General features: G+C 55.0%; 1 protein-coding gene across 1 annotated transcript in view; it reads left to right on the top strand.

Moving 5' to 3' along the window:
• Nucleotides 1-23,935, top strand: part of Lrp1 (LDL receptor related protein 1) — an 84,624-nt gene that overhangs the window by 57,394 nt on the left and 3,295 nt on the right. Inside the window, exons 42-80 of the mRNA XM_021175130.2 lie at nt 1,161-1,350; nt 4,476-4,680; nt 4,972-5,164; nt 6,002-6,127; nt 6,265-6,393; nt 6,568-6,687; nt 7,025-7,138; nt 7,812-7,961; nt 8,057-8,179; nt 8,373-8,489; nt 8,633-8,761; nt 9,033-9,155; nt 9,234-9,374; nt 9,523-9,713; nt 10,239-10,422; nt 10,844-10,929; nt 11,128-11,247; nt 11,620-11,807; nt 11,938-12,143; nt 12,626-12,814; nt 13,216-13,364; nt 13,763-13,856; nt 14,456-14,572; nt 14,800-14,919; nt 15,222-15,344; nt 15,496-15,621; nt 16,093-16,209; nt 16,876-16,982; nt 17,073-17,205; nt 18,607-18,726; nt 19,045-19,167; nt 19,419-19,559; nt 19,655-19,789; nt 19,867-19,986; nt 20,789-21,057; nt 22,200-22,378; nt 22,791-22,897; nt 23,160-23,276; nt 23,609-23,785. Coding sequence (XP_021030789.1) covers nt 1,161-1,350; nt 4,476-4,680; nt 4,972-5,164; nt 6,002-6,127; nt 6,265-6,393; nt 6,568-6,687; nt 7,025-7,138; nt 7,812-7,961; nt 8,057-8,179; nt 8,373-8,489; nt 8,633-8,761; nt 9,033-9,155; nt 9,234-9,374; nt 9,523-9,713; nt 10,239-10,422; nt 10,844-10,929; nt 11,128-11,247; nt 11,620-11,807; nt 11,938-12,143; nt 12,626-12,814; nt 13,216-13,364; nt 13,763-13,856; nt 14,456-14,572; nt 14,800-14,919; nt 15,222-15,344; nt 15,496-15,621; nt 16,093-16,209; nt 16,876-16,982; nt 17,073-17,205; nt 18,607-18,726; nt 19,045-19,167; nt 19,419-19,559; nt 19,655-19,789; nt 19,867-19,986; nt 20,789-21,057; nt 22,200-22,378; nt 22,791-22,897; nt 23,160-23,276; nt 23,609-23,785 — 5,598 coding nt within the window. The remainder of the gene's footprint in view (nt 1-1,160; nt 1,351-4,475; nt 4,681-4,971; nt 5,165-6,001; nt 6,128-6,264; nt 6,394-6,567; nt 6,688-7,024; nt 7,139-7,811; nt 7,962-8,056; nt 8,180-8,372; nt 8,490-8,632; nt 8,762-9,032; nt 9,156-9,233; nt 9,375-9,522; nt 9,714-10,238; nt 10,423-10,843; nt 10,930-11,127; nt 11,248-11,619; nt 11,808-11,937; nt 12,144-12,625; nt 12,815-13,215; nt 13,365-13,762; nt 13,857-14,455; nt 14,573-14,799; nt 14,920-15,221; nt 15,345-15,495; nt 15,622-16,092; nt 16,210-16,875; nt 16,983-17,072; nt 17,206-18,606; nt 18,727-19,044; nt 19,168-19,418; nt 19,560-19,654; nt 19,790-19,866; nt 19,987-20,788; nt 21,058-22,199; nt 22,379-22,790; nt 22,898-23,159; nt 23,277-23,608; nt 23,786-23,935) is intronic.

Below are 23,935 nucleotides of genomic sequence, written 5' to 3'. Positions count from 1 at the left end.
TTAAGAAACATTTTGTAGCCACACATAACCTTGATTTGAACTTCTGATCCTCCTGCCTGCACAGCACTGGGGTCATCTGGGATTATAGGTGTGCGCCACCACCATACCCTTTTTTATGTGGTAGTAGGACTTGAACCCAGAGCTTTGTGTATGCTAGGTGAACACTGTGTTACCCAAGGCTATTCCCATTCCTCCTTTGTTCCTCTCTTCATCCAGGAGGTCCATTCAGACCAGCCAGGTGCTGACGAGGTACCGCATAGAAAAGAACAGACCTGTCCCTCTGTCCCTCTGTCTCCTGGCACACTTTCTCTATGACATCCTGTCTGTGTCTGAGGGCTGGTGGAGTTCGTGCTTAGCATGTGCAGGACGTTGGGGGTCCATCCCCAGCACCTAACTGGATACTCTCAATCTCAGCTCCATCAGGAGAGACTGGGAGCCAGCCCCTCCTTTCACACTGTCTGTTGTCCGTCCTACAATGTGCTCAGCCTCTGGCAGTCACATAGACACGTCCCAGGGAGCCCCAGAGCCTCCCCTGGCAGCTGCTCACAGCACTGTTCAGCTCTGTCTTTTTAGTTACATCTGCTTTAAAAAAAAAAAAAAAAAACATTCCAGCTCAGCCCTGCGTGATGGCGCACGCCTTCAATCCCAGCACTTGGGAGGCAGAGGCAGGTGGATTTCTGAGTTCGAGGCCAGCCTGGTCTACAGAGTGAGTTCAGGACAGCCAGGGCCACACAGAGAAACCCTGTCTCGACCCCCCCCATCCTCCCCCTCCCCCAAAAAATTCCAGTTCAAGGCCTCTGCAAGCAGGAAGCTTTCCAGTCTGGCCCCAGAGGAATAGTAGAATTCAGTTAGCCGGAATCTCCCCCACACATGAATAAACAGAACTCCACTTCTGAAGAGTGTGACCACACATAGGCCAGGGGGTAGGGGGTGGGTAAGGGAAGAAGAAAGAAGGTGCCACGGGTCATGACGCAGGTGGTGTGACGTGGCTCTGTGAGGGGACCTGGGGCCCTGGCAAGTCTGACCAAAGAGCCTTCAGAGGAACTCGTGGTTTCCACAATTCCAGGGGAGCCAGTCATGCCCTTAGCACCTACCAGGCTGCCCCTCTGCTTCTGCTGGTTGGCCCTTCTCAACCCACAGCTGTTCCTGTCTCTTCACAGATGTGGGCTCTGTGGAAGGCCTGGCCTATCACCGTGGCTGGGACACGCTGTACTGGACAAGCTACACCACATCCACCATCACCCGCCACACCGTGGACCAGACTCGCCCAGGGGCCTTCGAGAGGGAGACAGTCATCACCATGTCCGGAGATGACCACCCGAGGGCCTTTGTGCTGGATGAGTGCCAGAAGTGAGCTGCTGGGCCCGGGGGTGGGAGCCATGTCATACGGGAGCAGAAAGAGGACGGGCAGGGCCCACCATTTCTGGCCTCAATGAGATGCATCACGTCTCAGAGCGCTGCTTAATACAAGTGTCAGAAGTGAAGGGAAGGTTGAGGGCCGTGGGAGATGCCTCTGGCTTTGTGACTGGCATTCATCACACAGTACCGTGGGACTCAAAGCTTCAGTGAAGGCTCACTGACCTTGAGGATATGGGCTGGGCCTGTTCAAACCCCTTGCTGAGCAGAGGTCTTACTACAGTGACCAAGAGGCATTGTGAAGGCAGTTGTGAGCGCAAGGCCCCAAAGTGAGAAAAGCAAGAAAAGGTCAAACAGGACAGCAATGGGACTGCCCACTGCACTGGGCATGGCCGGCCTGAGCAGGCAGGGAGGCTGGTCTACCTGTCCTGCCTACCCTGTCTTTCTTCATTTTGATGTGCAGGTTTCTAGTGAGCCACACCCTCTGCATAGCAGTCCTGGCTCACGTCTGAGCGACCTGCCCTCCCCAGTTCAGCTGGAATCAGAATGCTTTCAATCAGCCTCACTAGGAAACTAAATAAAGCAATGCCATAGCCTTGGTGACCTCACCTGTCTGGGCTGGTCCCGGGGCCTGTCTTTCCTGGGCCTAGAGCCTCCGGGGAGGGGCTGTCATGATATTTTTCTGCCATTCTAAAAGAGGCATCCTCGGTTTCAACCAAGGTCCTCCTGGCTGAGCCCAAGAAAGTGTGCTCTCGCTCTCTCTCTCTCTAGAGCCCCAGAGCCAGTGGCTTCAAAAACCCCAAGTACACAGAGAATGGACTGGTTGACAGAGGGTGGAGGATTTCATAACTGCCAAAGACCTGCCCTGTGGAAGTCTGGGAGAATGTCGTCAGGGAAGCAGCTCAGGGGTGACTAGAGGTCTGAGATTGTCTTGGGGTGGGGGAGAGAGCTAGAAGGAGTCAGTGTGTCAGGATAGCGGCTCAGCCAGCCAGCCAGCCATACTCCTCCTGATCCCCACTGAAGCATTAGTGTCCTTGGAAAGCAGATAGTTGGACAGGTAGAACATCCGCTGTATTTCTAGTTGCTGACCCTCTGCCCCAAGGAAGCCTCTCCTCCCCCACCCCACCATCCCACAAAGCAGCTTTGCCAAGCTCTTTTTTTTTTAAAGATTTATTTTATTTATTATATGTAAGTACTGTACTCAGATACTCCAGAAGCGGGCATCAGGTTTCGTTACGGATGGTTGTGAGCCACCATGTGGTTGCTGGGATTTGAACTCGGACCATCAGAAGAGCAGTCGGCACTCTTAACCACTGAGCCATCTCGCCAGCCCGCCAAACTCTTAACTCAGGGTACATCCCATGTAAGCCAAATTTGGTGCTCTGCTGTGAGTGTGGTCTAGGCTGGACCTGAGAGTGTGGAAGTCACTGTAAAGCCAGGCTGCACAAGTCAGGAAACAGCACTCGGGCCAGGCGAAGGTGGTCCATGCCTATAATCTCAGCACTGGGGAGGTGGATGTAGGAAGTGGGAGTTGAGGTCATTAAGCTATGTAACTAGTTGAAGGGTAGCCTGGGATACAACAGGCCCTATCTGAAGAAGGGAGAGAGAGAGAGAGAAAGCATGCTACAGCTGCTGCCCCAGGGCAGGCTGAATGGGTCGCCACCTCCATCTATAAAGAGTCCTGTGTGTGGTGTGATGCACTGGGGAGGCAGAGCAGGCAGATCTCTGAGTTCAGGGGTAGCCTGGTCTACTGAGACAGTGCCAAGACAGTCAGAGCTACAGGAAACTCGGTCTCATAAACAACAACAGGCCAGTCCTGTCCCTGAGCAATGGGTCTCCAGGGCCTCAAAGAGGGAGGCAAGCGTTCCGCTGTGGTTAAGCTGGAATGTAGCTCATCTGGCAGGCGGTTAGCCTGGCACACGTATGGCAGCATGTTCCCGTAATCCTAGCACTTGGAAAGCGGAGGCAGGAGGATCAGGAGGTAAAAAACCTCAAGCCCAGGCTGGAGATCCTAGAGAGAGAAGAGGAGAGCGAAGGGTAAACAGACAAGTTACAAGTTCAAGTTCAAACAGACAAGATACGAGTTCATCAGTGAGGTCAGAGAAGGGAGGGGCTGAGGCACGGTAGCCAGATCTATCCTGAAACTGTTTCTGTTTTCTTTGCTGCATCTCAAAGGAACATGTGCAAAGGGTTCACCACCCCAGGTCAAGCGAATGAATCAAGCTGTCCAAGGGCGACCCTGCTGCCGCTGTGCTGTGCTTGATCCTCCACACTGCACACCCAGGCCCTTACCACCACCCCACAAACAGTGGGGCATGGCTTGGCCTTAAGTTCACATGTCCTTATGTTGTGAAGAAGACTTTTTTTTTTAAGATTGATTTATTTATTATGTATACAGTGTTCTGCCTGCATGTATGCCTGCAGGCCAGAAGAGGGCACCAGATCTCATTGTAGATTGCTATGAGACACCATGTGGTTGCCGGGGAATTGAACTCAGGGCCTTTGGAAGAGCAGCCAATGCTCTTAACCTCTGAGTCATCTCTCCAGCCCCAGAAAACTATTTTTGAGGGTACAATCCATATGTGCCCAAGGAAATAGTCAATACTTAGCAAGAATTTCCTGGATAGTTTGTTAAAGAGCCATCTTCGGTACAGAGAAAGCAGTTAGCAGTAAATACATGGAAAACTCTCATTGAGATGAATACACAGTACTTAGTTTTTACAACCTCTGCAGCAATATTATCCCCCACTAACTAATAGAAAAATAGGTCAGAGTGGTCGGGCAAGTTGCCTAAAGTAGGTAACCTACTACTTCCCCCCCCCCCCCCAGCCTACCTGGCTGGAAAGCGGTGGAGCCAGGACTTGGGGCTGGGAGCTGACTCGCTTGGCCACACAGCCTCCAGTCTCAGCAAATGCAGATGGTCCTTTTCCATACTGCAGTACGTGACTGTGGGCACACACAGTCAGACCTAACCATGTAGTGCAGTAACTCAGTGCCTTGGCTGGGCTATTCTCAGGCACCGAGGCTATGTTGGCTTTCGTGGCTCTCGGGTTGTGAGGCTCATCCTGGGTTCTAGTTGACTCCTTAGGCTCCTGATCCCTTTGCCCGTTTCCCATCAGCCTGATGTTCTGGACCAATTGGAACGAGCTCCATCCAAGCATCATGCGGGCAGCCCTATCCGGAGCCAACGTCCTGACCCTCATTGAGAAGGACATCCGCACGCCCAATGGGTTGGCCATCGACCACCGGGCGGAGAAGCTGTACTTCTCGGATGCCACCTTGGACAAGATTGAGCGCTGCGAGTACGATGGCTCCCACCGCTATGTGAGTGTAGGGGTGGGTGGGTGGGTGGGAATGTGGAGGGAACCAAGCCAGGACAGAGCACCAGACAGGGAGACCCAGGACACGGTGAGAGGTCCTATCCGAGTTCTTAACTGTGGGTAGCCTTTGCCCTGCGTGGTTCTGACATCGCTTAGAAAAGAGAGAAGACAAGATACACCCAGATCCTTCCCAGATGGTCTGTGACTTCCCACAGCCCTCTTGCCTGCCCTCACTGTGCTGTTAAGACCGATGAGGGGCTCGAATGCAGAGACGCTGGTGCTTCTGTCTCATCAGGTGATCCTAAAGTCGGAGCCTGTCCACCCCTTTGGGTTGGCGGTGTACGGAGAGCACATTTTCTGGACTGACTGGGTGCGGCGGGCTGTGCAGCGAGCCAACAAGTATGTGGGCAGCGACATGAAGCTGCTTCGGGTAGACATTCCCCAGCAACCCATGGGCATCATCGCCGTGGCCAACGACACCAACAGCTGTGAGTGGGGCCAGCACCCGCAGTGCTCTCCTGATCTCTGTGACTGCACACATGTGCACACGACAGTCTTGTCTCTCCTGTTCCCTGTGACTGCACACATGTGCACACGACAGTCTTGTCTCTCCTGTTCCCTGTGACTGCACACATGTGCACACGACAGTCTTGTCTCTCCTGATCTCTGCCTGCACACTTGTGCACACGACAGTCTTGTCTCTCCTGTTCCCTGTGACTGCACACATGTGCACATGACAGTCTTGTCTCTCCTGATCTCTGTGACTGCACAATACATATATGACAGTCTTGTCTCTCCCAGGATTTCTTCTGTACAGACAAATACCTTTACATACCTTTGGCACCCAGAAACTCCTAAGGCCCCAACATTTCTCAAACCCAACTCCCTCAAGACACCTGTGGACATACATGGACTTGATATACTCAGGTCCATCTCATGCAAACTGCATGCGCTCGCGCGCACACACACACACATGCACATGCATCATACTGTTCATGGTCCTAGGCTCGTCCCCATCCCAGGAGATCCTATCACTCAGCCTAATAATTCCATCTACCCAGAGCCACCCACACCCTAAACCTTACCTCATACCCACATACCAGGTGTAGCCTATCCTCCCCTCCCCCAGCCTGCACATAGACATACATACCTACACCTGGCCCTCTCTTGTGTGTGTGTGTGTGTGTGTGTGTGTGTGTGTGTGCGCCTGTGTGTGTGCAGTGTCCAGAGCACTGGAATGTTAGGTGGGCATCTTGGGAGTGTACAGGGCCAGAGAACCCTCTTCAGCTTTCGGTCCCCCCCCCTCCGCTCCCACCCCTGCTCAGGTGAACTCTCCCCCTGCCGTATCAACAATGGAGGCTGCCAGGATCTGTGTCTGCTCACCCACCAAGGCCACGTCAACTGTTCCTGTCGAGGGGGCCGGATCCTCCAGGAGGACTTCACCTGCCGGGGTGAGGAAGCGAGTTGGAGCTGGGACAGGGGCTGCTGTGGGGTGTCAGTACAAGAGACCCTTCTTCCAGACTCCAGCCCAGGCTACAAAGCTGGACTCAGGCTGGGCTGCAACTCATGACACCTTCTCCCTCCACAGCTGTGAACTCCTCTTGTCGGGCACAAGATGAGTTTGAGTGTGCCAATGGGGAATGTATCAGCTTCAGCCTCACCTGTGATGGCGTCTCTCACTGCAAGGACAAGTCGGATGAGAAGCCCTCCTACTGCAGTAAGGGTCCTGCTCCAGTCCCTTCCCTAGTCCCCTGCGCCATGTGACCCAGCTCCATAGCCTCAGCTCATGAAGAGCAGAGCTTGAAGGGACGGTCATTGGTGGGGCAGGGGGAAGGGGGGAAAGAAGCCCCTTCCTATGCCTTCTGTGACCATGCACACCCTCCCCTCACAGACTCACGCCGCTGCAAGAAGACTTTCCGCCAGTGTAACAATGGTCGCTGTGTATCCAACATGCTGTGGTGCAATGGGGTGGATGACTGTGGGGATGGCTCTGATGAGATTCCTTGCAACAGTGAGTAGATTGCTACATCCCAGCCTCACCCCAGTCCCATGCCACACCCCTGCCTTACCCCTGCCTCACCCCAGCCTCCTGCCTCACCACAGCCATCTGCCTCATCACTACCTCCTGCCTCACCCCTGCCTCATCCCAGCTTCACCCTAGCCTCCTGCCTTACCCCTGCCTCACCCCTGCCCTCACCCCTGGTTTTTAGTCTCAGCCCGTACCCTGTCCTCACTCTGGCTGAGCATTTGTCCCCAGGCACATTGAGGACAGGCGAGAACTCTGTCCTGGGCCTTTCTGGCCCTGCAGAGGGACACTGGCCTGATGGTACTGGTGGGCCCTGTTCTAGAGACCGCCTGTGGCGTGGGTGAGTTCCGCTGCCGGGATGGGTCCTGCATCGGGAACTCCAGTCGTTGCAACCAGTTTGTGGATTGTGAGGATGCCTCAGATGAGATGAATTGCAGTGAGTAACAGCCTGCCCATGACTGACAGCTGGCCCATGACTGATAGCCTACCCATGACTGATAGCCTGCCCATGACTGACAGCCTGCTCATGACTGACAGTTGGTCCATGACTGACAGCCTGCCCATGATTGACAGTTGGCACATGACTGACAGCCTGCCCATGACTGACAGCCTGCCCATGATTGACAGTTGGCACATGACTGACAGCCTGCCCATGATTGACAGCTTGCCCATGACTGACAGCCTGCCCATGATTGACAGTTGGCACATGACTGACAGCCTGCCCATGATTGACAGCCTGCCATGATTGACAGCCTGCCCATGATTGACAGCCTGCTCCTGCCTACTTTCCTGTCCCTCCTGCCTCAGGCTGTTCTGCCTTATTTCCTCTCAGCTCACCTGGCCCTAAATAGTAGCCTCTATCCTCTCTGACCTTGCTTTTTCTCCCTCCATAGAGGTAGTGAGTCAGTGGACAGCAGGCACCAAATCTGAAACCATAAGTCTAACATGGGGCCAGCAATTGCTCCCATAGTGTGTCTTAGAGGGAGCTAGGTGTGACCCCTCACCCACCCTCATCACCCCTTCTATTCCACCTTCCATATTGGCCCCTAGGTGGCGCCCTGCCCTTCCTTTTCTCTCTTGACCCCCCTGACCCACCCTCCCTCCACCAGGTGCCACTGACTGCAGCAGCTATTTCCGCCTGGGCGTGAAAGGCGTCCTCTTCCAGCCGTGTGAGCGGACATCCCTGTGCTACGCACCTAGCTGGGTGTGTGATGGCGCCAACGACTGTGGAGACTACAGCGATGAGCGTGACTGTCCAGGTTGGCCAGCGGAAGCTCGCCGGGTGGACGGGAGGCCCGGGGCTGGCAGTGTCTTCATGGCTGGCAGAGTCTTCACATCTCCCTTCTACCCCCAGGTGTGAAGCGTCCCAGGTGCCCGCTCAATTACTTTGCCTGCCCCAGCGGGCGCTGTATCCCCATGAGCTGGACGTGTGACAAGGAGGATGACTGTGAGAACGGCGAGGACGAGACCCACTGCAGTGAGTGCCCTGGGACCCTACACAGCTCCCACCTCACAGTCCTTATGGAAAGCGCCCTTCACGGGGAGACACCTGGGTTCCACTGTGTCTCATCCTCTCAGACTCCAGAATAGAGTCACTTCTTCAGCTTGTGATGAGTCGCTCACCTGCCCTGCCTTTCCTTGTCTTCTTATTACTTTCTCCTCTATTCCAGACAAGTTCTGCTCAGAGGCACAGTTTGAGTGCCAGAACCACCGGTGTATCTCCAAGCAGTGGCTGTGTGACGGTAGCGATGATTGCGGGGACGGCTCCGACGAGGCGGCTCACTGTGGTAAGCAGTGGCCTGAATCCGGTTCAGGGCGGTCAGTGTCCTACCCCCTAAGGAAGGGTCCACATACCAGTGGGCCATGTTATCACGGCTGCCCGCTCTGCCCTGTCCCCTCCTGAGTCTGTGTCTCCTTGCCCCTCATGCAGAAGGCAAGACATGTGGCCCCTCCTCCTTCTCCTGTCCTGGCACCCACGTGTGTGTCCCCGAGCGCTGGCTCTGTGATGGCGACAAGGACTGTACCGATGGCGCGGATGAGAGCGTCACCGCTGGCTGCCGTGAGTGGGAGAGGCCGTGAGGAATGGGTGGGCATCAAGCCTCGCAGCCTTGCTTTGCAAACGCCAGCAAATGAGGTCAAGGGTAGGAAGAACTTCAGTGGGAGCCGTGCATTTGTGAGAGCTCACAGATCCAGACTCCTCCCATTCTGCCCATTGCTACCACTCCTGTTGCAGGAAACTTAGGATTGGGGGTGGGGAGTGACTATCAACAGCTAGTAGGACAGGGCAGGAGTAGGGCAGGCCTGAGGAGGGACTCTGCCTCCATCCCCAGTGTACAACAGCACCTGTGATGACCGTGAGTTCATGTGCCAGAACCGCCTGTGTATTCCCAAGCATTTCGTGTGCGACCATGACCGTGACTGTGCCGATGGCTCTGATGAATCCCCCGAGTGTGGTGAGTCCTGTGACTGGAGGAGTAGCCCTGCCTAGCCATGCTGGGGGTCCAGCCTCATCATCCCCTCCCCCACCACAGAGTACCCAACCTGCGGCCCCAATGAATTCCGCTGTGCCAATGGGCGTTGTCTGAGCTCCCGTCAGTGGGAATGTGATGGGGAGAATGACTGTCACGACCACAGCGATGAGGCTCCCAAGAACCCACACTGCACCAGCCCAGGTCAGCCTCTAGGTGGAGCCCTTCCTCCTTCTTCCTGTGACCCCACTGACCTGTTCCCACCACCCTCCACGTTGGCCTCTAGATGGCGCCCTGCCCCTTCTCCTCCTCTCCTGTGATCCCACTGACCAGTTCCCGCCACCCTCCACAGAGCACAAATGCAATGCCTCATCACAGTTCCTGTGCAGCAGTGGACGCTGCGTGGCTGAGGCGTTGCTCTGCAACGGCCAGGACGACTGTGGGGATGGTTCAGACGAACGCGGGTGCCACGTCAACGAGTGTCTCAGCCGCAAGCTCAGTGGCTGCAGTCAGGATTGCGAGGACCTCAAGATAGGCTTTAAGGTACTCGGGGGACCCGGCCAGAACCCTTTGTCCCTCCCCCTCATCCCTCCATCAAGTACTTATTGAGAACCCACTCTGCCAGCAGTATACTAGGCTCTGAGGACAGAGCAGGGCAGACAGAAGTCCCTCTTCGGTTAGAGTCTCAGTTAGAGCCAGTGGGGTGTGTTCACGGGTGAGAAGAGAGTGGGTTGTCAAGTAGATATGTTGCTCTGGAGCTCAAGCTAAAGGCCAGGCCTGGAGGAAGAATTATCACCCCAGAGAGGCTATTTAAACCCCCAAGGAAGTGAATATAGATGATCAAAGCCAGCACTAAGCTACACCAAGGGACTGGGAGGCGAGGGAAGCCACCAAGACGGAATGACAGCCACATGAGGAAAACTCGGAGGGACAGGGTACACAGATTGCAGTCTGTGTGCCACTTGCCTCCCTGAGCCCTCCTGAGGGCCTCTAGGCGTCGTTGGTTCCCAGAAAGGGGAAGCACAGACTCCAGCCGCTTCCTCAGCTGCACATCCCTTACCCCCACAGTGCCGCTGTCGCCCCGGCTTCCGGCTAAAGGACGATGGCAGGACCTGTGCTGACCTGGATGAGTGCAGCACCACCTTCCCCTGCAGCCAGCTCTGCATCAACACCCACGGAAGTTACAAGTGTCTGTGTGTGGAGGGCTATGCACCCCGTGGCGGTGACCCCCACAGCTGCAAAGCTGTGACCGGTGAGACGGGCACTTGGTGGGTGAGATGTATTTCAGGCAGCTGTGGGATTGGGCAGCAGGTGGCAGGTAGGGAGAGGGCTTGATACAATGTAGCTGGAGATAGCCTGGGGTACCAGGGCTGCTGGAGATAGCCTAGGGTACCAGAGGTGCTGGATATAGCCAGAGGAATCAGAGCTGCTGGAGATAGCCTGGGGGACCAGGGCTGCTGGAGATAGCCTGGGGTACCAGAGGTGCTGGAGATAGCCAGAGGAATCAGAGCTGCTGGAGATAGCCTGGGGTACCAGAGGTGCTGGATATAGCCAGAGGAATCAGAGCTGCTGGAGATAGCCTGGGGGACCAGGGCTGCTGGAGATAGCCTGGGGGACCAGAGCTGCCAGAATATACCTAAGCTTGGAGCTGAGCTGAGACCTTCCTCCTACAGATGAGGAGCCATTTCTCATCTTTGCCAACCGGTACTACCTGCGGAAGCTCAACCTGGACGGCTCCAACTACACACTGCTTAAGCAGGTGCCAAAACCAAGCCTTCTTTACACCCGTTGTTGACTGCCTGGGCCCAGTATGGCCTCCCCAGTTCTTCCCATTGCCAGGCCCATGGTTGTCTCCTACTTCCTCTCCCTCTCGCCACATCCTGACTCCAGACATCCCTCCCCAGATACACATATGCCCCTGCGGCAGCTGACTTCCCCGTCCCCATCCCAAACCCAGGGCCTGAACAATGCAGTCGCCTTGGACTTTGACTACCGAGAGCAGATGATCTACTGGACGGACGTGACCACCCAGGGCAGCATGATTCGCAGGATGCACCTCAATGGCAGCAATGTGCAGGTGAAAACAGAAAGCTGCCCTGTGTCAGCTGACAAGCCTCATGCCCTCCCCCTAGTCCTTTGCTGTAATAGAATCTCCCCTTCTCTCACACCTGTCAACACTGCTTCACCCTGCTCCTCCCTGAGCCACAGAAACGTTCTGCTCGCTTCACCTTCCCCTCCTCTCAACTCAAAAGTGTGCAAGCACAGGAGACTCCTCCTGCCTTCCCTCACTGCATTCTGAGTTCTGTGTGCTCTAGGCGTGTGTGGGTGGCCCCAGAGACCCCCCTGCTTGGAGCTCCTAGTGATAGCCACTTACTGTCAGAAGAATGGAGAAGCCATGCCCCAGAGACTAAGGGTGCCACCAGCTCCTCCTTCCCTGTGTTCCTTACAGGTTCTGCACCGGACGGGCCTTAGTAACCCAGATGGGCTGGCTGTGGACTGGGTGGGTGGCAACCTGTACTGGTGTGACAAGGGCAGAGATACCATTGAGGTGTCCAAGCTTAACGGGGCCTATCGGACAGTGCTGGTCAGCTCTGGCCTCCGGGAGCCCAGAGCTCTGGTAGTGGATGTACAGAATGGGTGAGTGGTGGGCAGAGGGGTTGGGGGAGCCCTGGAAAACACCCAAGCCCGGACAATCTGCAGGCTCCTGGTGGGAACAGTCTCTAGACTCTTAGGATTCACTGCTCCCCACCTGCTCCCTACCTGCCAGGTACCTGTACTGGACAGACTGGGGTGACCACTCACTGATCGGCCGGATTGGCATGGATGGATCTGGCCGCAGCATCATCGTGGACACTAAGATCACGTGGCCCAATGGCCTGACCGTGGACTACGTCACGGAACGCATCTACTGGGCTGACGCCCGTGAGGACTACATCGAATTCGCCAGCCTAGATGGCTCCAACCGTCACGTTGGTCCGTATGCTAGAGAGGCTGCCCGAGGCCAGCAGGCCTGGGCGGTAGGGATCTAAAGGGTTTAGGGTGGCAAGAAGGCATAGTGTGCAGAAACCACAACCCAGAGGTCTTGGGGTTTCAATACCCTGGTGCTTCTCTAGGATGGGCCCAGGCACCAGGCCGCAATCCAGCTCCTTAGAGGAACAAGGGCTATCCCATGTGCAGCTCAGGATAATGGCCTGAGGGGTGGGCACATGAGGACTTCCTGAAGAACACCTGTGCTTCATACTTCCTGAGAGAAGCTATGTCCTACTCCAGAGCAGTGGTATGGCCGTTGGACAGGCTGTCACTGTTGAACCTTAGGAAGCCGTAGAAGCATCAGGACCTGGGATTCATTCCCATCTCAGGGTTGTAATGGGATTGAAGGAAGACAAGTAGGCATAGAACGTAGCCTGTACTCAGTGCCCACTACTGCTGTGTCTCCCCTGCATTCCCTCCCATAGTGCTGAGCCAAGACATCCCACACATCTTTGCGCTGACCCTATTTGAAGACTACGTCTACTGGACAGACTGGGAAACGAAGTCCATCAACCGGGCCCACAAGACCACGGGTGCCAACAAAACACTCCTCATCAGCACCCTGCACCGGCCCATGGACCTACATGTCTTCCACGCCCTGCGCCAGCCAGATGGTAATCGAGCAGAAAAAGGGGGGAGTGGCAAGCATGGTCCAGGCATGAAAGGTCTGTTCTCAGCAAGGGTCAGGTTCCCTCCCCAGCACTGACTGAGCATTCCTGCTGGGTCCCGGACTTACAGAGGCTATAGATCCCTTAGCAGCTTCAGTCTGCCCTGGGCTCAATGTGGGGTCTCTGACAGCCAGGCCCTAAAGTAGTAGAGAGCCCAGAGATTAGTGAGTGTGGACCAAGAGCGTCAGAGGAAACCCTGAAAGCAGACATATTCAGGGTAGGATAGAGATGTACCTAGGAGGCCAGACACTCTCTAGAAGGCTGAAAACCATTCCCGGCAGGACCCACCCTCACAGTCAGAGAACCCAGTGGGCAGCCATGACCCTTCAACCTTTCTCCCCTGGCAGTGCCCAATCACCCCTGCAAAGTCAACAATGGTGGCTGCAGCAACCTGTGCCTGCTGTCCCCTGGGGGCGGTCATAAATGCGCCTGCCCCACCAACTTCTATCTGGGTGGCGATGGCCGTACCTGCGTGTCTAACTGCACAGCAAGCCAGGTGAGGTTCCTCCTAAGATGCCCATGCTGCAACACCCCAATCCCCTGACCCCACACTCCTGTTTCCCGGCACCCACTAATGCCTGCACCTCTGGCATGCCGACACCCACACACTTCCTGCCTATCTCTTGTGTCCTCACGGCAATCCTTGTATACTGCCACCATATAAGCACCTCTAATACTGATCTCATGAGGACCTAGAGCCCTCGCCTTCCCATGCTCTCCCTGTACAGACAGCCCCTTGTCTGACTTTCCTAGGTCCATTGTAGCCCTGCTTTCTGTCCAGCTCTGCCACCCCACAAACTCCCACTATTTCCCTGAAACGTTTCCACCCCGAGAAAGAAAGCCTTCTGAGTTCCTCATACCCTTTCCAACCCCTCTTGCCCACCTGTCCTCCAGTTTGTATGCAAAAACGACAAGTGCATCCCCTTCTGGTGGAAGTGTGACACGGAGGATGACTGTGGGGATCACTCAGACGAGCCTCCAGACTGTCGTGAGTGTTCTCGACGCCCCCAGGGGTGGAGACCTCAGTGGCCTATATGCTCCTTGCTCTTTCTTTTTTAGTGTGTGTGTGCATGCATGTGTGTATATCTGTGTGTGTGTGTGTGTCTGTGTGCATGTGTGTGCCTGCACTTGTGTGTGTGCCTATGTGTCTGTGTGTACATGTGTGTGCTTTTGTGGATGTGCCTATGTGTGCATGTGTGTGTGCATGTATGTCTGTGTGAATGTGTGTGTGTGTATGTCTGTGTGTATGTGTATATCTGTGTGTGTATGTGTACCCCTAAGTATATGTGTGTGCCCATGTGAGTGCATGTCTGTGTGTGCCTGCATGTGTGTGTGAGTGTGTCTGTGTGTGCCTGCATGTGTGTGAGTGTGTGTGTGCCTGAGTGCCTGCATGTGTGCAGTGTGCATTTGCCAGTGCAGGCATGCACATGCCGTGGTGAAATGTGTGACAGTTCGGGGACAACTCTCAGAAATCAGCTTTCTCTTTCCTCACTGGATTCTGAGGATCAGGCTTAGGTGGCAACACCTACCAGGCCATCTTGCTGAACCCATCTCCTACTCCTGACACTGAGTCTCCTTTCTCGGCAGCCGAGTTCAAGTGCCGCCCAGGCCAGTTCCAGTGCTCCACTGGCATCTGCACCAACCCTGCCTTCATCTGTGATGGGGACAATGATTGCCAAGACAATAGTGACGAGGCCAATTGCGGTAAGGAGCTGCCTAGATACCAGCCATTCCTTCTGCAGCACTTGGGGGTTCAGAGAGAGAGGACATGCCAGCCTACAGCAGCTTTCTCTCTAGGCTACATTTCTGGACTTGGGACCACAGTCCACCCATCCTCTACAAGGGACAGGGAGGCGCCTGCCTCCTGCCCGCCCTGAGTTCCCTCCCTCTCCTTCTCCCTCTCCCTCTCCCTCTCCTTCTCCCTCTCCCAGACATTCACGTCTGCTTGCCCAGCCAATTCAAGTGTACCAACACCAATCGCTGCATTCCTGGCATCTTCCGTTGCAACGGGCAGGACAACTGCGGGGACGGCGAGGATGAGCGGGATTGCCGTATGTGCCGGGTTCAGGGAAGTGGGTGGGGGACGTGGCTGGCACACACCGTTGTTGCCCACTGCTTCCCATAGAGGTGCTGAGTTAGCTCTATTAGCGGGGGACATAAGTCACATTGGACATTTCCTGGTTTGCTCGTAAAAACACTGTGCTCGGTATGGACAGTCTGCAGATCCAGGCTGGGGATAATCCATTCCTTCCTCCTGACTGAGACCAGGGCCAGGCTTTCTGGGGAGCGCGTGGGGGACCAAAGCTGTGAGGAGATAAAGGGTAAGGTCCTCGTTCTCTGTTCCATCTTGCAGCTGAGGTGACCTGCGCCCCCAACCAGTTCCAGTGCTCCATCACCAAGCGCTGCATCCCTCGAGTCTGGGTCTGTGACAGGGATAATGACTGTGTGGACGGCAGTGATGAGCCTGCCAACTGTAGTGAGTTGCCCGTCGCCCCTGGGCCATCCTTCCTCACAGCCTCTGTGGCTCCATTACCCAGGCAGACAGACCCCTCCCTCGGCTGCCGTACCCTTGCCCAGTGGCTCTCTGGTGGGGACGACTCCTCCTCACCCATGCCGGTGCCTTGCAGCCCAGATGACCTGTGGAGTGGATGAGTTCCGCTGCAAGGATTCCGGCCGCTGCATCCCCGCGCGCTGGAAGTGTGACGGAGAAGATGACTGTGGGGATGGTTCAGATGAGCCCAAGGAAGAGTGTGGTAAGCCCAGCCATCTTGAGAGGATGGGAGTTTGGGGTTCCGGGTAGAAAGAAGTTCAGTGGTTGACCTCTCTGGGCAGGGCCTCGATGTGACCCAGCGTGGGGCTCTTGTGTACCCCATAGAGCTGACACGGGAAGCTTCCCCTGCAGTACCCACCACCTCTGAATCCTGCTCCTCTCCCTCACTGTCCCTCAGAAGAGAATTGTGCAGAATCTCTACCCTCCCTGTTCACCTGCCCCATCCCCCCAAATCAGCTGCCTTCCCCACACACTTTGCTGGCCTTCCCCAGAACCTCCTGTAGATACCACACGGCAATTATCACTGCCTGAGCCCCAGAGCAATCTCTTTCAGAGGGCAATAACCACCTTCTCTCTGCCACCAGTCTCGCTTGTCTACCCTAGACTCTAACATCTGCCGCCCACTCCACCCCTGACCGCCCCAATATCTGCCTCCACATCTTGCCTCCCCCAGATGAGCGCACCTGTGAGCCATACCAGTTCCGCTGCAAAAACAACCGCTGTGTCCCGGGCCGCTGGCAATGTGACTACGACAACGACTGCGGAGATAACTCGGACGAGGAGAGCTGCAGTATGTCCTACGCCTTACCCTGCCCCGTCATTTCCTTTCCCAGGCCTTGGCATCTCCCTCCTCAGCACCTTGCCCCTCCTAACCCCCACCCCGCGCAGAGGGTGGCCTCCGAGGGCAAGGGGTCAGGCACCCCTCAGCCACGCTCTACCCTACTCTATGTCCTTGTACTTGAGCTTGTGACATTTCATCTCATCTCATGTTTCTCTCCATTTTCACACTGTCCTCTTGGGGTTGCAGAGGTAGGTGTCTCTGGTGTACCCCTGTTCCTGCCAGCTCTGCCTCTGCCTGGAGCCCCGCCCATCCTTGTGCGTGCTTTTCTGCCCACCTTAACTGGCCTCTTCCCCAGACCTGGCGCTTGTCTCGGTGGTCTTGTTCTCCCCTCCCTCCCCTACGTGGTCTGTCCTAAGGACAGGACCAGGGACCCGTGCCCTCTCCCATGTGTCTGTACCTAATGGGATAAGTGTGAGTACCCTCCTGACCCAGCCAGTCTCGTGAGGACAGCCAGTTAAACACTGTCCGCCATTGGTTGAGTGTCTCAATCATTACACCAGTCAGCTGTGGCCTCTTCACAAATGGATGTAGGGATGAGCCTTGTGCTTGGGAGTTAGTATTTCTGAGGGCTGGAGATGCCCTGTGCCCACCCTACTGGGACCTGTCTCTCCTCAGCACCTCGGCCCTGCTCTGAGAGTGAGTTTTCCTGTGCCAATGGCCGCTGCATCGCTGGGCGCTGGAAGTGTGATGGGGACCATGACTGTGCCGACGGCTCAGACGAGGTGAGGAGAGCTCAAGGAAAGGGGTGGTCTCGGAAGAATTAGGGCAGGACCCCAAGGGCCTGATTGGGCTGCTGGTCCCCATGCCCACAGAAAGACTGCACCCCCCGCTGTGATATGGACCAGTTCCAGTGCAAGAGTGGCCACTGCATCCCCCTGCGCTGGCGCTGTGACGCGGATGCTGACTGTATGGATGGCAGTGACGAGGAAGCCTGTGGCACTGGGGGTGAGTGAGCCCCTTCATCCTGGCACCTCCACCCTCCCTGCCTCCCCCAGCCCACTGTGTGGCCCAGTTTAATCTTTTAATTCAGCCATTTGTTGGTACTGCAACAAACCCTTATTAAGCATATACTGCAAGCCAGGCATAGACCTAGTGTTGGAACAGTAGACAAGACTCAGGCTCACTCTGTGTGCATTTTATGCAGGTTTTACCCTGTTGTACTAATTCTTTTAATCTTACTGGGGGGTTCTACCCTCCTTTAATCATTCAGTTCCCAGATAAAAGACACAAAACTTTTATATTTATAGCAAGCCAATAACATACCAGAGCTGGGTAGATATCTACCCTCTAAGCTATTCAGAATTTACTTCCCCATCAATAACCCTGAGATACAACTTGCCATGGTCCATCTGAGCAGCTCTTAACTCCAATTGGTGAGCCCTCTTGGACAAGTTTTCATGACTCACCTAACCCATGACATCTTCTCCCTCTCCTGGTGGACCCTGCCTCAGACCCCCAGCCTGGGAATTGAAACCCCACCTATTTCTCTTTTGCCCAACTATAGGCTGTAGGCATCTTTATTCACCAATCAGGGATAACTTGAGGGACAAGGTTACATTAGCATCACTTGGTTCCATGTGAAAATCCCCTGCTCCCTGGGGGCAACCAGGACCAGTATTTAGCAATATGATACATAGTGATACAATACAATACAATACAATACAATACAATACAATACAATACAAAGTGATGCAGTACAATACAAAGTGATACAATACAATGTAACAGATTTAACATCAGCGGTGCTCTAACCTTGCTGAGGCTAGCTAGGAAGAGATCATGCAGACACCTGTAGTCCAGGTCCACCCATGCCTTATCCACCTCCCACCCAGTTGCCTGTGTTAAGAGGCCAGTTCTTACTCATCTTCCTTCCCTGGGGCAGGCGGTGAGTCAGGGGCTGCTATAGCCAAACATGCCTGGGCTCAGCCACTGGAGGGGTCAGTGGACACCTGTCAGAAGAGAAGCAGGAGTCTCACCTGCAAGGCAGCCTTCTGGTTCTGCCCCATGGGCTGATGGTAGCAACCAAAGTTAAGTCTCCAAACTGCCGCACATCTGTGCCTGCCATGGACTATACTAGACTCATGTGTCCCACCTCACCTACTCAAGGAGAACATCCTAAACCCCTGTCAACACTGCCCCAAGTAGCCTCTCCTCCCCCTAAATACCAGAGGAAGCACATTGCCCCTCTGCCCACTGGGCAGAAAATGAAGACGACTGAGTTTGATTCAGTGACAGTTTCTGTGATGACCCCCGGGCCTCAGTCCCACCCATGGTGCGAGTGACACAGACAGCATCCTACAGCCACAGCTGCATTCATTCTTACCCCTCTGTTCACCCTGCACCCAGTGAGGACCTGCCCATTGGATGAGTTTCAATGTAACAACACCTTGTGCAAGCCGCTGGCCTGGAAGTGTGACGGAGAGGACGACTGTGGGGACAACTCAGATGAGAACCCTGAGGAATGCGGTGAGATGTAGGGGGGTGGGGGGGCTGGAGAGATGGCTCAGAGGTTAAGCACACTGGCTGTTCTTCCAAAGATCCTAAGTTCAATTCTCAGCAACTGCATGGTGGCTCACGACCATCTGTAATGGGATCTGGTGCCCTCTTCTGGTGTATCTGAAGACAGCAACAGTGTACTCATACAAATAAGTTAGATAGATTTAAGATTAGGGGTCATCCACAACAAGGATGCTGGAGACCTGGCTCCTATATTCCCCAGTGGCCAGCTCTTCCCTACCACTTGCCCCAAATACTGATTGTGGCTCTGTCTCCTGGCTTCTACAGCCCGGTTCATCTGCCCTCCCAACCGGCCCTTCCGCTGCAAGAATGACCGCGTCTGCCTGTGGATTGGGCGCCAGTGTGACGGCGTGGACAACTGTGGAGATGGGACTGACGAGGAGGACTGTGGTGAGCTGAGGGCGATGAGCCAGGGCTGAGGGGAGCTGCATCTGGGGAGCAGACTGCTATAAGGCTTTAAATCTGGTGAGAGTGGAGCCCTTGGGAAAGGTATGGGTGGCCTCCTTGAGCCCTGAGTCTGCAAGGTCAGCACACACACCCTCAGCCTGGCGAGCAGCCAGGACACACCTGTGTTCACGAAGTCTCTGGATGTAAGGATACTGTTCTCAGTATCCAGAGCCTAAAGCCTCTCCCCTCCCCAGAGCCCCCCACGGCCCAGAACCCCCACTGCAAAGACAAGAAGGAGTTCCTGTGCCGGAACCAGCGCTGTCTATCATCCTCCCTGCGCTGTAACATGTTCGATGATTGCGGCGATGGCTCTGATGAAGAAGATTGCAGCATCGGTAGGACCAGGCCTGAGAGCAGAGGGTGGGTGGGCACCAGGGGGTGTGGCTCAGGGGAAAACCAGGGGAAGGACTCCGCCATCTCTCCTCCACAGACCCCAAGCTGACCAGCTGTGCCACCAATGCCAGCATGTGTGGGGACGAAGCTCGTTGTGTGCGCACCGAGAAAGCTGCCTACTGTGCCTGCCGCTCGGGCTTCCATACTGTGCCAGGCCAGCCCGGATGCCAGGGTAGGAATGCTGGATAGGAAGATGGGGCAGGAACCCCAGCTCCTAGACCCCCCCATGACGCCCAGTGTAACCCCCAGACATCAACGAGTGCCTGCGCTTTGGTACCTGCTCTCAGCTCTGCAACAACACCAAGGGAGGCCACCTCTGCAGCTGTGCCCGCAACTTCATGAAGACACACAACACCTGCAAAGCTGAAGGTGCTAGAGTCCGGAAGGGCCGGAAGGGGCAGGGCCAGAAGGAAGGGTGGGCGTGGTCGGGTCACACCAGCTATAAAATGGAGCTGGCCTGGAGTGGAACATTCCCAATGGCACTTCGTTGCTCACACTTAGATGCCCAGCCTCAAGGTACACTGGGATGCCATCCCAAGCAAAGCAAAGCACAGGAAAGGTAGAAGGTACCGCCTGGCTTTCTGGGGAAGTCCTATGAGAGCAACACTCCTGTGTGGCACACAGTGTCCCCTCCCCTCTCCTAGATTGAGAGTATAGTCCGACTCATAGTCACATGCGCCCACCTGCATGTTCCATCCATGCCCTGACACAGCATTGCACCTTTCATATGTCCTCACACCGTACATGTACATGGTGTATATATACACACTCCCATGCATACATACATTTCTCATGCCATGTACATATCCCCCACATCTCTGTACCGCTTCAGCACTTATCAGAGTCTGTAGCAGACCTACATGCTAACCAGAGACCACAAGATAGAATTCCTGGAACTATCAGGAAGCAGGTAAGAGAAGGACAGATTTCTGAAGGGTCTGGTCAGTCTGGATCAGCTTGGGGCACAGGTTAGAGCCCTTAGATCTGCCATTGGCTACACCCACACCGGAAACATCCCCTTCTGTCTAAAACGGTCTGGTTAGATCGGAGGCTACTGTAATGTGACAGGGTCTTGGCCAAATGCGTCCCAGGGATGGAACTCGGGCCCTGGGTTCTTGCCTCTACCTTTCAAGCCCATCTGATAGGGGGTCTCTCTCACTCACTCTGGCAGGCTCCGAGTACCAGGTGCTATACATTGCTGATGACAACGAGATCCGCAGCTTGTTCCCAGGCCATCCCCACTCAGCCTACGAGCAGACATTCCAGGGCGATGAGAGTGTCCGCATAGACGCCATGGATGTCCATGTCAAGGCCGGCCGTGTCTACTGGACTAACTGGCACACGGGCACAATCTCCTACAGGAGCCTGCCCCCTGCCGCCCCTCCTACCACTTCCAACCGCCACCGGAGGCAGATCGACCGGGGCGTCACCCACCTCAATGTAAGCATCCAGCCTGTCAGAGATCGGGTGGAAGAGCTCCGCAGGACAGAGCTGACTTGAAAAGGACAGTGTGAGGGCTGAGAGGGCAGAAGACTAGAAGACAGGAGTGGTCAGGTCAGCCTGCTAGGCACAGCTAACAGCCAGAGCAATAAGTAGTATTTGGGGGCTGGAGAGATGGCTCAGTGGCTAAGAACAAGGACTGCTCTTCCAGAGGTCCTGAGTTCAAATCCCAGCAACCACGTGGTGGCTCACGACCATCTGCAATGGGATCCGATGCCCTCTGGTACTCAGCAGCATAGCCTACTCTGATACCTCTGAGTCAGTACTGGCCAACTTGCTTAATGCGTGGGCTTTACCTTATTAACAAAACGAATAATAGCTCTCTTGGGCTTAAGTAGAGTTCAGAGGTGAAATGTGTGAAACCCTAGGCTTGATCCTCAGCAACAATGAAGATATAATAATACCTAGTCTTCTAAGCTTCCTTATAAATCTGGCTGCTTGGGGTTTTTTGTTTTGTTTTTTTGTTTTGTTTTGTTTTGTGCTAAATTTGAACTAAAGACTTCGTGGATGCTAGCCAACCACTTTAGCAATGAACTACACTCCCAGCTTCAGATTGCTTTTTTTTTTTAAACATTGAGTGTGTGTGTGTGTGTGTGTGTGTGTGTGTGTGTGTGTGAATCACATGTACATACCACGGCACACATGTAGAAGTCAGAGGACAACTTGAAGTTTGTTCTTTGTTCCTACCAGGAGTCCCAGGGATTGCATTCAGGTCCTCAGGCTTGGCAGCAAACACCTTTACCCACTGAGCCACTTCACTGCCCCCACCCCATAGCCTTTTTTAAAGTGAGAATTAACTAGAAAACCATGAAAATGTGCCTGGCATGGTGGCGCATGCCTGTAACTCCAGCTGTATTCATAGCAGAGGAAGGAAGATCAAGAGAAAAGAGTCAGTCTAGTCTACACAGTGAGTTCCAGATCAGCCTGGGCTATGAGAGACCCATTCAAAAGCAAAAGAACCAAGGACTGTGGTCACGTCAGTGTGGGGTGACAGACAAGAACAGGTGGGCAGACGAAGGAGAATGGGGGTAACAATCAGGGAGACAGAAGATGGTGGTCGCTGAACCTGTGACCCCACTTAGATTTCAGGGCTGAAGATGCCGAGGGGTATCGCTATCGACTGGGTGGCCGGGAATGTGTACTGGACCGACTCCGGCCGAGACGTGATTGAGGTGGCGCAAATGAAGGGCGAGAACCGCAAGACGCTCATCTCGGGCATGATTGATGAGCCCCATGCCATCGTGGTGGACCCTCTGAGGGGGTGGGCATGGGTCCTGGGGGGAGGTATCTGGGCTGGTGTCCCTCGAGACAGGTGGTAGGCTCGACATCCACAGGCAGGGGACAGAGACCTCAGGCTGCTAGGCTTCTCCAGTCCTGGCCCTCCTAAAGCCTCTGTTGGGGACTCCCAGTTGAATAACTTTACTGGCAGCCAAGATCTGGGACCCCCTGCAGGTGTAGCCCTGCCCATTCAGATGCTACTGGCTTAGCACATTGTAGTTAGAGCAGATGATGCTAGCGTGGGTCAGCAGATGTCTCCTGGGGCTCATTGAAGGGGACAGGGTGTTTCCTCACAATACCCAGGAGCATCCACACCAGGCCAGGTGCCCTCTCTTCCGTCTCACTCTGTCTCCTTGGCCCTGGGATCCAACCCACTCTCATTCCTCCCTTCCCAGCACCATGTACTGGTCAGACTGGGGGAACCACCCCAAGATTGAAACAGCAGCGATGGATGGCACCCTTCGGGAGACTCTCGTGCAAGACAACATTCAGTGGCCTACAGGTCCCTGGGGCAGGGGTAGGGTGTGGAAGGGGCAGACTCTGATCAAGGCTGCTTCAGAAGTCACCCCTGCGTGCAGTGGGGTGGACAGTCTTCAGCAGATCAGGCCGAGGTTCATGGGAGTGCTTCCCGGATGGGCGGCTGGGAGAGATCCTATGAGCGGGGTAGCACTGCCGTGGATACCAGACAGAGTCAGCTCTGTTCTCTGCGCCCAGCCTGGCGTGACAGAAGCTGATCTCTGACAGACAGCATTCTCTCACCCCAGGGCTGGCTGTGGACTATCACAATGAACGGCTCTACTGGGCAGATGCCAAGCTTTCGGTTATCGGCAGCATCCGGCTCAACGGCACTGACCCCATTGTGGCTGCTGACAGCAAACGAGGTGAGGGTGCTGGTAGGCTTCTCACTGAGCTCAAGGATGTCACTTCAGAAGCCCGGCGTCCAGCCAGCCCGTGAGCCTGCGCCTACCTGACCATTTTATTCATTCTACCAATGAATATCAAGTTGTGTGGGGTCAGCAGGGTAAATGAGGGGAGAGAGAGCTAAAGTCCCCCATGACCCCAGAAGTCTTGGGGGTGATGAGACAGTTTGCCAGTGGCATGGATAGTTCTAGATATGTTAGGTCTGAGACGCCTACACTGACAGGTGTCTTAAAGACTAGGTCCAGGGCCCAGGCGCCTGTAGTGACTTAACCTGGCTGTCCCTGCACCCCAGGCCTAAGTCACCCCTTCAGCATCGATGTGTTTGAAGACTACATCTACGGAGTCACTTACATCAATAATCGTGTCTTCAAGATCCACAAGTTTGGACACAGCCCCTTGATCAACCTAACTGGGGGCCTGAGCCATGCCTCTGATGTAGTCCTTTACCATCAACACAAGCAGCCTGAAGGTGCATCAGAGGGAAAACCCGGGGTGTGGCAGGGTGGGTCAATGATAAGGAGGGTGCCGGGCAGTGGTGGCACATGCCTTTAATCCCAGCACTTGGGAGGCAGAGGCAGGTGGATTTCTGAGTTCGAGGCCAGCCTGGTCTACAGAGTGA

The sequence above is a fragment of the Mus caroli genome, chromosome 10, assembly GCF_900094665.2.
Source record: "Mus caroli chromosome 10, CAROLI_EIJ_v1.1, whole genome shotgun sequence".
NCBI lineage: Eukaryota > Metazoa > Chordata > Mammalia > Rodentia > Muridae > Mus > Mus caroli.
The sequence above is the reverse complement of the archived record's forward strand: the minus strand, read 5'-3'. Positions and strand labels throughout refer to the sequence as shown.